This window comes from Danio aesculapii, chromosome 24 (genome assembly GCF_903798145.1).
Source record: "Danio aesculapii chromosome 24, fDanAes4.1, whole genome shotgun sequence".
Taxonomy (NCBI): domain Eukaryota; kingdom Metazoa; phylum Chordata; class Actinopteri; order Cypriniformes; family Danionidae; genus Danio; species Danio aesculapii.
This window is the reverse complement of record NC_079458.1, coordinates 4,604,432-4,618,571: the sequence shown is the minus strand read 5'-3', so window position 1 is coordinate 4,618,571 and position 14,140 is coordinate 4,604,432. Positions and strand designations below refer to the sequence as shown.

General features: G+C 37.2%; 1 protein-coding gene across 1 annotated transcript in view; it reads left to right on the top strand.

The window, feature by feature from the left end:
* telo2 (TEL2, telomere maintenance 2, homolog (S. cerevisiae)) overlaps positions 1 to 13,649 on the top strand; it is a 19,750-nt gene extending 6,101 nt beyond the window's left edge. Inside the window, exons 6-20 of the mRNA XM_056450948.1 lie at positions 438 to 506; positions 2,863 to 3,004; positions 5,265 to 5,401; positions 6,134 to 6,228; positions 7,615 to 7,704; positions 7,797 to 7,885; positions 7,983 to 8,074; positions 8,157 to 8,273; positions 8,375 to 8,446; positions 9,680 to 9,844; positions 11,272 to 11,360; positions 11,457 to 11,556; positions 12,754 to 12,818; positions 12,896 to 13,011; positions 13,349 to 13,649. Of these exons, the coding sequence (XP_056306923.1) occupies positions 438 to 506; positions 2,863 to 3,004; positions 5,265 to 5,401; positions 6,134 to 6,228; positions 7,615 to 7,704; positions 7,797 to 7,885; positions 7,983 to 8,074; positions 8,157 to 8,273; positions 8,375 to 8,446; positions 9,680 to 9,844; positions 11,272 to 11,360; positions 11,457 to 11,556; positions 12,754 to 12,818; positions 12,896 to 13,011; positions 13,349 to 13,461 (1,551 nt within the window). The 3' untranslated portion in view covers positions 13,462 to 13,649. The remainder of the gene's footprint in view (positions 1 to 437; positions 507 to 2,862; positions 3,005 to 5,264; positions 5,402 to 6,133; positions 6,229 to 7,614; positions 7,705 to 7,796; positions 7,886 to 7,982; positions 8,075 to 8,156; positions 8,274 to 8,374; positions 8,447 to 9,679; positions 9,845 to 11,271; positions 11,361 to 11,456; positions 11,557 to 12,753; positions 12,819 to 12,895; positions 13,012 to 13,348) is intronic.
* The last annotated feature ends 491 nt before the right edge of the window (positions 13,650 to 14,140 follow it).

The following is a 14,140-nucleotide window of genomic DNA, read 5'->3' as shown; positions in this document are numbered from 1 at the left end:
TATTACTGAGCCTTTTTATAGGAAAAAAAGGATAGTTCACCCAGAAATGAAAATGTACTCATTATTTACTCTCTCTAAAGCTGCTACAAACCAATATGAGTTTCTTTCTTCTGTTGAACACACAAGAAGATATTTTGAAGAAAGCTAAAAACCGGTAACCATTGACTTCCATTGTAGGATAAACATACTATGAAAGTCAATGGTTACCGCTTTCCAACATTCTTCAAAATATCTTCTTGTGTGTTCAACAGAAGAAACTCATAAAGGTCTGACTCAAGTAAAAGGAGAGTAAATGATGAACTATCCTTTTAAAAGTACTTTAAAGTACAATGTAAATATTGTGTATGAGTGTGAGAATCAAATTAGCATGACATTTAATTATTTGCTTAATTGTCTCATATTTATCATGTCTCTCCCATTCTCTTGTTTTAACCCAGACTGGCCTGTTAAAGTCTGTTCTTGGTTATTTGGCGGTGGATTCAGAGCGTCGCCTGCTGCTTAAACAGGTGATCGTATATATACTGCGTGGTTCTGCAGTTGTTGTATTAAGTTGTTTGAAAATGAAGAACAAATATGACTCTGGAATATTAAACAAAAGAAAATAAGATGGATAAATAAGCTTTTCACTGATTTATGGGATGTTAGGAATGGATGAGATGTGACTATTTTAACATCTGCAATCTGAGGCTTAAAAAAATCTAAATAATGAGAAAAAACCTTTAAAATTTGCCAAATTCAGTTTTTAGCAATGCATGTTACTAATCAGATTTATATTGAGATATGTTTACAGTGGTAAATATTCAAATATATTTATGGAAAATGATCTATGCTTAAGTACCTAATATTCTATAATTTTTCATTCATTCATTTTCTTTTCGGCTTAGTCCCTTTATTAATCTGCGGTTGCCACAGCGGAATGAACCACCAACTTATGCAGCATATGTTTTACGCAGCGGATACCCTTCCAGCTGCAAGCTAGTACTGGGAAACACCCATACGCACTCATACACCGGACAATTTAGCTTACCCAATTCATCTATACTGCATGTATTTGGACTTGTGGTGGAAACCGGAGCACACGGAGGAAACCCACGCCAACACGGGGAGAACATGCAAACTCCACACTGAAATGCCAACTGACACAGTCGAGGCTTGAACCAGCGACCTTCTTGCTGTGAGGCCATTGTGCTACCCACTGCACCATCGTGACGCCCTCTATAATATTTTAATAACATATAAAACATACACTCGCCGGCCACTTTATTAGGTACACCTTACTAGTACTCGGTTGGACCCCCTTTTGCCTTCAGAACTGCCTTAATCCTTTGTTGCAGAGATTTAACAAGGTACTGGAAATATTCCTCAGAGATTTTGCTCCATATTGACATGATAGCATCACACAGTTGCTCCAGATTTGTTGGCTGCACATCCATGATGCGAATCACCCGTTCCACCACTTGCCAAAGGTGCTCTATTGGATTGAGTTCTGGTCACTGTGAAGGCCATTTGAGTACAGTGAACTCATTGTCATGTTCAAGAAACCAGTCCTCTGATTCGCACTTTATAACATGGTGCATTATCCTGCTGGAAGTAGCCATCAGAAGATGGGTACACTGGTTATAAAGGGATAGACATGGTCAGCAACAATACTCAGATAGGCTGTGGCCTTGACACGATGCTCAATTTGTACTAAAGGACCCAAAGTGTGCCAAGAAAATATCTCCCACACAATTACACCATCACCACCAACCTGGGGTGCCTTTCCCAAAACCATCGTTAGCCAACTAAGGTCGCAAATTCCATTGTTACAAACATAGTTTGTTGATTTGCCGTTCCCCAAATCCATCGCTCCAACGAACATTTGCAAACTGCACTGCAAACTTGAGCACTTGAAACTACACCTCTGGAGCTGTAGTCCGAAACACAGTTCCTGACTGTGTTCTATTCCCACTGATCCCCCCTATGCCCTATTCATTTAGAATATTCTAACATTCAAAGCTGGAATTAATAAAAATAAAGCATTAAGGTCATCTCTCTTAGGTGTAATTTGCTTTCAGTGTTTTTACAGTTCAGTTTTAGCGATCTTCATGTTTACAATTGTGCTCCCTTCGCAATGCACTTTGAAAACATTGATGTCATTTTGAACACAGCCTCATGGCGAAAGCTGTATATGACCTATTATTTAAAAGTGGAATGTTACATTATGTTACGTCTCCAAAGCTTGTGAAAACAAAAACCAAAGCATACATTAAAGCTTTTAATTTATAGTAGGTTATTTATTAAGTATCTGTACTGTATATGACATGAGCCTGCTGGTTACTTCCTGCTGTGCTTTGCATGTGTCAAATTGTAAAAGTAGACTTTTCCAAAAAATAAATAAACAATATCCTACTAAACAATAATAATAATAGTAATCATCATTATTAATATTATTATTAAAGAAGGATTTTAAACATTTCCTAATAAATAATCAGTATTAAATTTTATTTTTTAATAAATCGCCTCATTATTTATTTATTTATTTATTTATTTATTTATGTGATTAAAGGCACAGTTCACTTTATTGTTTGGTGATTGTTTACTCACCTTTCACTTGTTCCAATCACGTTTGAGCTTTTAATCTGTTGAACACAAAATTAGATATAATAAATAATGTTGGAGAACGGTAACCATTGACTTCCATAGTATCTGTTTTTTTTACTATGGAAGTCAGCTGTTTACGGCTTTCAGCATTCTTCAAAATATCTACTCATAAAGAAACTCATAAAGGTTTGGATCCACTTAAGCATGGTTCAATAGCGAGAAAATCTTCATTTTTGGGAAAACTATCCCTTTAATAGATGATTCATTTGTTGTGTGTAGGTGCTTCGGAGTTTGTGTCAGGTGTGGTGTAACAGCAGTGCGGTCAAACACACGTGTGTCGAACAGCAGCTGTACGTCAGTAAAGCTTTACTGCTGTGTGTGGCTTTACTCGACGATTCGGAAATACAAGAACTACGGCAAGGTAATAAACACACAATTACTTAAGCCTTTGTAGATCTCACATACAGTCTGTGCTTTTGCTAAACACAATTAAAGTAGTGGCTTTAGTGGACTTTTAAAGGGATAGTTCACCCAAAAATGAAAATGTACTCACTATTTACCCACCATCTAGTCGTCTAAGCCTTTATGACTTGCTTCTGATGAACACAAAAGAAGATATTTTAAAGAATGCTGAAAGCTGGTAACCATTGACTTCTATAGTAGGCAAAACTAAATGGTTACCGGTTTCCAACATCATTTACCATCCCTTTATTTATCCTAAATCTGTTTGAGTTTCTGTTTAAGACAAAAGAAGATATTTTGAACAATGTTGGAAACCAGTAACCATTGTTTTGCCTAATTTGGAAGTCAATGGTTACCGGTGTTCAGCTTTCTTCAAAATATCTTCTTTTATGTTCAACAGAAGAAAGAAACTCATAATTTGAAACCACTCGAGGGAGAGTAAATTAATTAAATTTACTTTAGTGAACTATCCCTTTAAGTATACATTAATGCAATGCCCTTATCATTGCTTAGAATATTATTAAATATATTGCATGCCTTAATATGTGAAGAAGCCAAACATAGTGCTGGCTTTAGTAGACTTTTAAAGGCATAGTTCACCCAAAAATAAAAATTCTCCCATTCACACTGTTCTGTTGAACATAAAAGAAGATATTTTGAGCAATGTTGGAAACCAGTAACCATAGACTTGCATACTACTTGTTTTTTCTACTATGGAAGTCAATGGTTACCAGTGTTCAGCTTTCTTCAGAATATCTTCTTTTATGTTTATAATACTTGAGGGAGAGTAAATAGTGAATACATTTTAATTTTGAGTGAACTATCACTTTAAATATGTAATAATGCAATCCCTGTATCAATACTTAGAATATCAATAGATATATTGCATGTTTTAATATGTGAAGAAGCCAAACATACTTTAAGTTGTGGCTTTAGTAGACTTTTAAAGGGATAGTTCACGCAAAAATGAAAAATCTCGCATTTACCCAGTTGTGTTGAACATAAAAGAAGATATTTTGAACAATGTTGGAAACTGATAACCATTGACTTCTATAGTATTTGTTTTTTCTATTATGGAAGTCAATAGTTACCGGTTTCCAGCTTTCTTCAAAATATCTTATTTTATGTTCAACAGAAGAAAGAAACTCATAATTTGAAACCACTCGATAATTTGAAACCACTCGAAACCACTTTTCATTTTTGGCTGAACTATCTATCTATCTATATATATATATATATATATATATATATATATATATATATATATATATATATATATATATATATATATATATATATATATATATATATATATATATATATATATATATATATATTAATGCAATGCTTAGAGTATTCTTAAATATATTATGTGCATTAATATGAGAAGAAGCCAAACCTAGTGGTGGCTTTAGTAGACTTTTAAAGGGATAGTTCACCCAAAAATGAAAATTCTCGCATTTACCCTTCCCTCATTTGTTCTAAACCTGTTGGAGTTTCTTTATTCTATTGAATGCAAGATAAGATATTTTGAAGTATGTTGGAAACTGGTAAACATTGACTTCCATAGTATATGTTTTCCTACTTTGGAAGTCAATGCAATGCCCTTATCAGTGCTTAGAATATTATATATTGTGTGCCTTAATATGGGAAGAAGCCAGACGTACTTGACATAGTGGCTTTAGTGACTTTTTAAAGGGACAGTTCACTCAGAAATTAAAATTCTGCCATCATTAATTTATCATCCACCACTTGTTTAAAACCTTTTTGAGTTTCTGTCTTCGTAATCACTTTATTTTGATGGTCCCTTTAATGCAGTTTGTTGAATTTAAGTTCCATTGCATCTACATGCAAACTAATTCTCAATAGATTATAGGTAGACTGTTAGGTTGGGGTTAGGGCTAGGGTTACTGTAAGTTGACATGTACTTGCAAAGTTTGTTATAGTCAGTTAAATGTATAGAAGATATTCAAAAGAAGATGTTGGAAAAAACACCCACTGACTTTCATAGACTTAGTTTTTTTCGTCTATGGATGCTAATAGTTAACGGTTTCCATCATTCTTTCAAATATCTTGTTTAGTGTTTAATAGAAAAAAGAAACTCATAAATGTTTTGAACCACATGAGGATGAGTATCTCATTAATTAATTATAGTTTTTTGGGGGAAACCATCCCAATAACTGCTTCATCATACTATTAAAATGAGGTTTGTTTCACAGAGATGCTGCAGTGCATGCTGGGAGGTGTTCAGTGTCGTCTAGACAGCAATGTAGAGCGTATTCGAAGGATGGGTATGGTGGTGGGCGAGTGTCTCAGTCATAGATTAGACACGCCTGGATCACAATTAAAATTTCAGGTGAGTAATTTGCACAGGCACAGTTCACCCAAAACTGAACTTCTGTCATTGTTTGCTCAGCCTGCACTTATTCCAAACCTGCTTGAGTTTCTTTCATTAGTTGAACACAAAGGAAGATATTTAAAAAAATGTTGGAAACTGGTAACCATTGACTTCTACAGTGTTAGGGTTGGAGTGGGTGTAGATGTTAATAAAATACAATTAATGGATCATTTAATAAATAACCGTCTGACGGCAATGGTAAATGACTCGCAAAATGTTGATTTTCATTCCGAATAGACTGCATTTTTTAAATAATTAGTCCAGGAGGTGGCGCTGATCGACAGCAGTATTAGTTCAAAGACCTGAAAAGCAAGTAAAATAGATTAAAACTATCGTTCTTAGCATCCTCCTTACACATACATGTAAAGCATAATGGGTAATTTGGCGTTCTAAGAAAAAAGGTCTATACTACAGTTTCTCAAATCTTCTGACCAATCAAATGCTCTCTAGTATCTTACATGCTTCATTATTCCTTACATAATGGATGATAAAATGTCAAAATACCCAGTTTAGTGAGTATCATAAACCGTAATTATGTCCTCAGTGAACATAAACAGAAGAGAATGCATGTGTATCATGATATTGGATTTGTGCATTGCGTTAAAATAACCGCAGTCTAATATAGCTGATGCTGTCTGTCAGTGTATTATAACAAAATGCAGAAGTAAGATCACTGTTTTTGTGTGTCAGTATGAGACAGATGAGGAGATCAGTGAACTGAAGTCATTAATGGAGTCTCTGTCTGTTAAAGATGATGAGGAAGAACAGCCTGATACATCCAACAGGTAAAAATACATCAGATTTTATTATTTAAAATACTATAAAAGGCAGCGTGCAACACAATGTTTTAGGTAATGTTATGTCACTAGTTTCATTTTAAATTAAGTGTGTAAGATTAGTTTTTGCAGCATGTGTTGTTTTTATTAGGTACACTTTATTAGGTACACCTGTCCAACTGCTCGTTAATGCAAATTTCTAATCAGCCAATCACATGGCAGCAACTCAATGCATTTAGGCATGTAGACATGGTCAAGACGAACTGCTGCAGTTCAAACTGAGCATCAGAATGGGGAAGAAAGGGGATTTAAGTGACTTTGAACGTGGCATAGTTGTTAGTGCCAGACAGGCTGGTCTGAGTATTTCAGAAACTGCTGATCTACTGGGATTTTCACGCACAACCATCTCTAGGGTTTACAGAGAATGATCTGAAAAAGAGAAAATATCCAGTGAGCGGCAGTTCTGTGGGCGCAAATGTCTTGTTGATGCCAGAGGTCAGAGGAGAATGGCCAGACTGGTTCCAGCTGATAGAAAGGCAACAGTAACTCAAATAAGCACTCGTTACAACCGAGGTCTGCAGAAGAGCATCTCTGAACACACAACGCGTCCAACCTTGAGGCGGATGGGCTACAGCAGCAGAAGACCACACCGGGTGCCACTCCTGTCAGCTAAGAACAGGAAACTGAGGCTACAATTCACACAGGCTCACCAAAACTGGACAATAGAAGATTGGAGAAATGTTGCCTGGTCTGATGAGTCTCCATTTCTGCTGCAACATTCGGGTGGTCGGGTCAGAATTTGGCATTAACAACATGAAAGCATGGATCCATCCTGCCTTGTATCAATGGTTCAGGCTGGTGGTGGTGGTGTAATGGTGTGGGGGATATTTTCTTTGCACACTTTGGGCCCATTAATACCAATTGACCATTGTGTCAATGCCACAGCCTACCTGAGTGTTGTTGCTGACCATGTCCATCCCTTTAGGACCGCAGTGTCTCCATCTTCTGATGGTTACTTCCAGCAGAATAATGCGCCATGTCATAAAGCGTGAATCATCTCAGACTGGTTTCTTGAACATGCCTTTGGGATGTGGTAGAACGGGAGATTCACATCATGGATGTGCAGCCGACAAATCTGCAGCAACTGTGTGATGCTATCATGTCAATATAGAGCAAAATCTCTGAGGAATATTTCCAGTAACTTGTTGAATCTTTGCCACGAACGATTAAGGCAGTTCTGAAGGCAAAGGTGAGTCCAACCCGGTACAAGTAAGGTGTACCTAATAAAGTGGCCGGTGAGTGTATTTTGAATATGGTATACTATTTTAAATGAAACTCTCATATTATGCCTTATTATTTGTAAAATATACTATTATATGACTTTTCTTTTGCTAGTCTTCAGCGAGAGCTCAAAGTTGAGGCTTCAGTGTTGTCACAGTCAGTGGCATCAGATCCTGGTAACGGCAATGAATCTGAACTGGACAGGTATATCTAACATAAAGATGAGAAATGTACAGTGATGTTGCTCGCTAATAGCATATATCTGGAAATTATTTTATTCTTTATCCTTCTGTAAGTGATGATGATCTGACTCCGTATGACATGTCAGCTGATCAGGAGAAGAAGAAATCAGCGCCGCCGCGTTACGTCAGAGACTGTCTGGAAGGTGATCTACAATAGTTTTAGCCAGTAATAAAACTCACCTGAGCAAAACCTTGTCCAGGTTTCATCTTTATTGGATTGGCCGTATGTTTTATTTGCAGGTTTAATGTCGTCTGATGATGCTGAAAGGTTTGAACTCAGTCTGCAAGTGGCAGAAACTCTTCTCCGAAAGAACGTGAAGGCTGCACAAGAGGTCAGAGGTTATCCCAGCAGACATTCAATGACTAAAAATCATATAAACTCAGTACTCATTGGTTTGCACTCATTGGTTTTAGGTCAGTGTTCAGTTTAGTAAAGTGCTGCTTCATCTAGAGGACAGATACAACACTGCACTCTTCCTGTCGCTGCGGCAGAACGCCATGGTGGCCCTCACTGTTACTGACATAAAGCCGGTAAAATCATATAAAACATCAGATAACATGCACGAAACGTCAGATTTCAGACACTCATATCTGTCCAGAATCTTACGAAGTGATCTTTGTTCCCTCTGTAGGTGGTAGATTATTGGACGACAGAGTTTTATGCTCTCAACTACAGCTTGAGGCAGAGATTGGACATTCTGGAGGTCAGAATGATATCAAAATGAATGGGTTTTCTGTTTTTATCATGTTGTTATTAGGCTTCTAGCTTGAATTAAAGTATTGCTAGCATAACTTAGCATATTTGCTAACCTAATTTAGCACTTTAGCATAATGCTATAATTTTTTTTTAATTAATTAGCATGTTTGGTAGAATTAATTATTGGTGGTATGCTTCTAGCTTGAATTATAATGTTGCTAGCATATTTGTTAACCTATCACGTTAGCATAGTTCTATCATGTTTTTAGAATTAATTAGCATGATATAGCATTTACCAAGAATTAATGAGTGCTTCTATCTTGAATTATAATGTTGCTAACCTGAACTAGCATATTTGCCAACCGGTTTTTAGCACATGTTAGCATAGTGCTATCATGTTTTTTATGAGTAATTAGCATGAAATAACACGTTAGCAAGAATTAACGAGTTGCTGGTATGCTTCTAGCTTAAATTATACTGTTGCTAGCATGATTTGGCAGATTTGCTAACCCGTTTTTTTAAGCAGGTTAGCATAGTGCTATCATGTTTTTAGAATTAACTTGATATAGCATGTTAGCAAGAATTAATGAGTAGCCAGTATATTTCTAGCATTAATTGGTGTGTTGCATGCATGGTTCTAACATTAATTATTGCATTTAGCATGAATTGGTGGGTTGCTTGTACATTTCTACCATGATTTAACATGTTTGTAGCATGAATTAACATGTTGCTTTCATTTCTACGTTTTTCTGGCAAGAACTGCTGTTTCTACTATGAATTAGCATAGATTATAACCAGGATTATGACCATAGATCTTGCTTGAAACATGGCAATTCATGCCTGAAATGTTACTTTTTGCAAGAAGTATATTGATTCATGCTACAAACATAATAAATCATGATAGAAATGTGAAGGCAAACATTTCTATCATGATTTAATATGTTTGTAGCATGAATCAACATGTTACTTGAAAAAATTAGCATGTCTGCCTTGAAATGGCATGTGTCTAGCATGAATTTGACAGATTGTCTTTGATAGCAGGTTTCCCGCATGGTCATAATCTATGTTTTCAAGATAAATAATGTTCTTTTAAACTTATTATTCATCAGTGAATCCTGAAAAAAAAAAGTATCACAGTTTCTGCCAAAATATGAAGCAACACTGCGATAATAATGAGAAATGTTTCTCAATCAGTACATCAATAGGATTTCTGAAGGGTCATGTGACTCTGCTGTTTCAGGTGCTTGCTCTCGCTGCACAGGAACTGTCTGAGCCAATCACAAACAAGCCCACAGTAGCTCAGCCAATCACAGCGGTGACTGCTCTGGGTCAGAGTGATGACATCACACACTGGCGGCATGTTGTGGACCAACGGATCCAGAGCAAAACCCGACGAATCAGCAAGGTGAGACGCCCTCAGAAATATACACATCAAAGACTTAATGCACCCAAAAACTGAAAATCTGATGGTAATTTACTTAGTCACTGGAAATCCAAGATGTACAGTTGAAGTCAGAATTATTATGCCCCCATAATTTCCCTAATTTCTGACAGAGAAGTATTTTCAACACATTTCTAAACATAATGGTTTGAATAACTTTTGGGATGTTCACACCAGATGCGACTTGTGTGAGTAAATTGCACTATTATATAGACGTGAACATTTTGAGTTTACTCGCTTCATTCGCGCGTCGAATTCACTTCACAATAGATGCGGATTCGCTTCATGGGCAGGGCTTCTGTCTGCCCGGTGACTCCAGTTTCGTTGCTAAATGGCTAACATGGATTTTATTGAGAGAGTAGCTGTGCTTTATGTGCTTTAGGTAGGCTGAATGTACCTGGATGATGGAGCTTTCAGTGGTGTTTTCCATTGTCAGTAGCAGGATTTCCCCTCGGGACAACAACAACAGGTGCTTAATCATAATCACGCCCCTAGAAAAGCAAGCTCCTGATTGGTTAACGCTGCACGAATGTCTGCTAAAGTTCAGATTTTCCAACTCAAGCGATTTGCGCATGATACACTCAATTCGCATCACCTCCTTTGCACGAATCGCACAGCAGGCTGTCTAATCGCACCTTTGCATTGACTTAACATGAATATCACTCACGCTTGATGCTTCATCCACGTCTGGTGTGAACGCAGCATTTTATCTTTGCCATGATGACAGCACATAATATTTGACTTGATATTTTTCAAGATGCCAGTATTTAGCTTAAAGTGACGTTTAAAGGCTTAACTAGGTCAATAAGGCGAGGTAGGTTAATTACGAAAATCATTGTATAACAGTGGTTTGTTCTGTAGACAATCGAAAACAAATATTGCTTAAGGGGGCTAATAATATTGACCTTAAAATGTTTTTTTTTTAAAATAAAAACTGCTTTTATTCTAGCCCAGGGGTGCCAAACTCAGTCCTGGAGGGCCGGTGTCCTGCAAAGTTTAGTTCCAACCCCAATCAGGCACACCTGGGCTAGCTAATCAATCTCTTACTAGGCTTTCTAGAAACATCCTTGCAGCTGTGTTGAGGCAAGTTGGAGCAAAAATCTGCAGGACACCGGCCCTCCAGGACCGACTTTGGACACCACTGTTCAAGCCGAAATAGAACAAATCAGATTTTCTCCAGAAGAAAAAATATTATAGGAAATACTGTGAAAAATCCCTTGCTCTGTTCAACTTCATTTGGGAAATATTTGAAAAAAGAAAAAAAATTCACAGAAGGGTGAATGATTTTGACTTCAACTCTAAGTGACCTGCTCCCTCACACACCTATTTTTATTTTTGAATAAAGTATCTCATATTTAATTATGATTTGTCTAATAATGCGTTGTGTTCAGGGTGTCACTCAGCCTGTTAAAGCCGTTCCCAACCGTTACGCTGCAGTCGCTGGATTTTTCTTCTTCCCGCTGCTCAGGAGCTATGACAGGTCTGTTTACATGCTCGCGTTTTTCTTGAGCTCACAGTACGTTGATTTCCAAAGAAAATATAGCAGTGCTTTTATGTTGTTTTTCTTTTTTTATAGGCCTCAGACGACCTTTGACCTCCTGGGCGGTGATCACCTGGTGTTGGGACGGCTGATGCACACTCTTGGCCTGCTCATGCATCTGGCTGTCAATGCACCGGTACAAACACACACACACACACACACACACACACACACACACACACTAGAAACACTGTATCCTTTACACAGTCTAAATTAAAAAAACAAAAATCAAATCACTTTTATTGTCACATCACCGGCCCAATGGTTAGAACTGTCGCCTCACAGCAAGATGGTCGCTGGTTTGAGTCCCGGCTGGGCCATTTGGCATTTCTGTGTATTTTCATGTTCTCCCCGTGTCCGCATGGGTTTCCTCAGGGTGCTCCGCACACAGTCCAAACACATGCACTATAGTTGAATTGAATAAACTAAATTGACCGTAGTGTATGGGAGTGTATTGGTGTTTCCCAGTACTGGGTTGCGGCTGGAAAGGCATCCGCTACATAAGACATATGCCGGAATAGTTGGTGGTTTATTCCGCTGTAGCAACCCCTGATAAATAAGGGACTAAGCCGAAGTAAAATGAATGAATGAATGTAACATCACTAGCAGAATGTCAGCTATGATGAGTAGAAAACATTGGCGCTGTCTCCAGACAGTGCCAAATAATACGACATACTTTTAAGACAATATACATTCAAGCATCATCTGTACATAAATAGACTATAAATATGTCACGTTATACACAGATAGAGACTCAAATAGACTAGTGTGCAAGAAAAGGTTGAACATAATAAACCTTCAATGTATGCACAGTACATGCACACACATGCACACACACACACACACACACACACACACACACACACACACATAATTTGACTGTTGAAGAGCGATTTATGTAGGTGTTATTGTTGTTAAATGAATGTTCCGTTAAAGTGAATTGATAAGATGGAAAGATTACTTTTCATTTAGTAATCATTTTAGAAATTAATGCAGTTATTTTGCTGCTTTTTTATTGTAAACAGAAAGTCAAGTTTTAATTCCAACAAATTATGCTACTGTATGCTATTTACTGCAACTTCTGGAAAATGATGTACAGGTTAAGACAAAATGATAAGCCCTTCTGTAAATTGTAGACATGTAAACTTATTTAAAAAAAAGTATTATCATTACCAACACGTTTTTTTAAATAATAGTTTTTAATAACTAATCATTAATAACTAATTTATTTTGTTATTAATTTATTAAAAAATTGAAAAACTTGTTTCGAGAATAATCTCAGTTGTATATGTTTCTATTAGGAGTGAGATTGTATGAATGCTTTTTTCCTCAGGTTGTGTCTCAGATGGGCAGAGCTCTGCTGGACTTTGTTTGGGCCGTTCGCTTTCACACTGACCAGTAAGTCTGTCTTATATGATGCAGTCTATCACATGTATATTCATGTCATTTCATACACTCTCTCTTTCGACCTGCAGGATGGTGAGGAGGGGTGTTATGTTTGCGGTTTGTGCTGTGTTTTTGAGCATGCCCAGTGAGAACCTGCTCACAGAACTGGGTGATGATCTGATGGAGACCAGAGCCTGGCTCGCAGGTACAGACTGTATACAGTTAAAGACAAAATGATGCGCCCTCCTGTGAAATGATTTCTTTTTTAGATATTTCCCAAGTGATTTTCTCACAGTCACATCTCATATTACAGGTTTAATCACTAATTTTTAATAGCTAATTTCTTTTGTGTTTGTCATGATGACAGTCCATGATATTTTACTCATTTTTCAAGATACTAGTATTCAGCTTAAAGGCTTAACTAGCTTAACTAATCTTCTTTCCGTTAAACAGAACTTGGGGAATATTTAAAAAGACTTTCACAAGAGGGCGAATAGTTCAGTCTTGATCTGTGTGAGTGATGCAGGGTTTTGTGTGTGCAGATGTGGCAGAGAGCGACTGTGACTCCTACTGCAGAAGTTTGGCTGTACAGAGTTTAATGCTGATGGACAAAAACCTCAAATCTCAGCTGCATATCCCAGATATGGAAATATAACAGACATCTCTGTGTATTTCTGACAGCCCTGACAGGTTTTCACATCTCATAACCAACAGGTGAATACCATAAAGGATCTTCTGGAGCACAGATTTTGGATTTTTACACTCTGGACTGATGCATCAGTAATTTCATTATTTGTGTAATTCTGTGTATTTAATGTTTGAGACATTAAAGCGTTCTTTACATTTGTGCTTTTTTTTTTGACAAAGCCGCATTAAAGGTTACCATAAATCTGTTTCTTATCTATATTTCACTCAGAGAAGCTTTAATGTGACCTAAATTCACTCTAAGCTGATGTTTAAAAGCTTTCAGTCTATTGTGTAAGTATAAGTAATAAAAGTAAGTATGCTTTATAATGCAGTGAAGTTCAGATATATTTATTAAACACACATTTCATTGTGAATATACATTCACCGGCCACTTTATTAGGTACACCTCTCCAACTGGGTTTACAGAGAATGGTCTGAAAAAGAGAAAATATCCAGTGAGCGGCAGGTCTGTGGGCGCAAAGGCCTGGTTGATGCCAGAGGTCAGAGGAGAATGGCCAGACTGGTTCCAGCAGACAGAAAGGCAACAGTAACTGAAATATCCACTCGTTACAACCTGCAGAAGAGCATCTCTGAACACACAACACATCTAACCTTGAGGCGGATGGGCTACAGCAGCAGAAGACCAC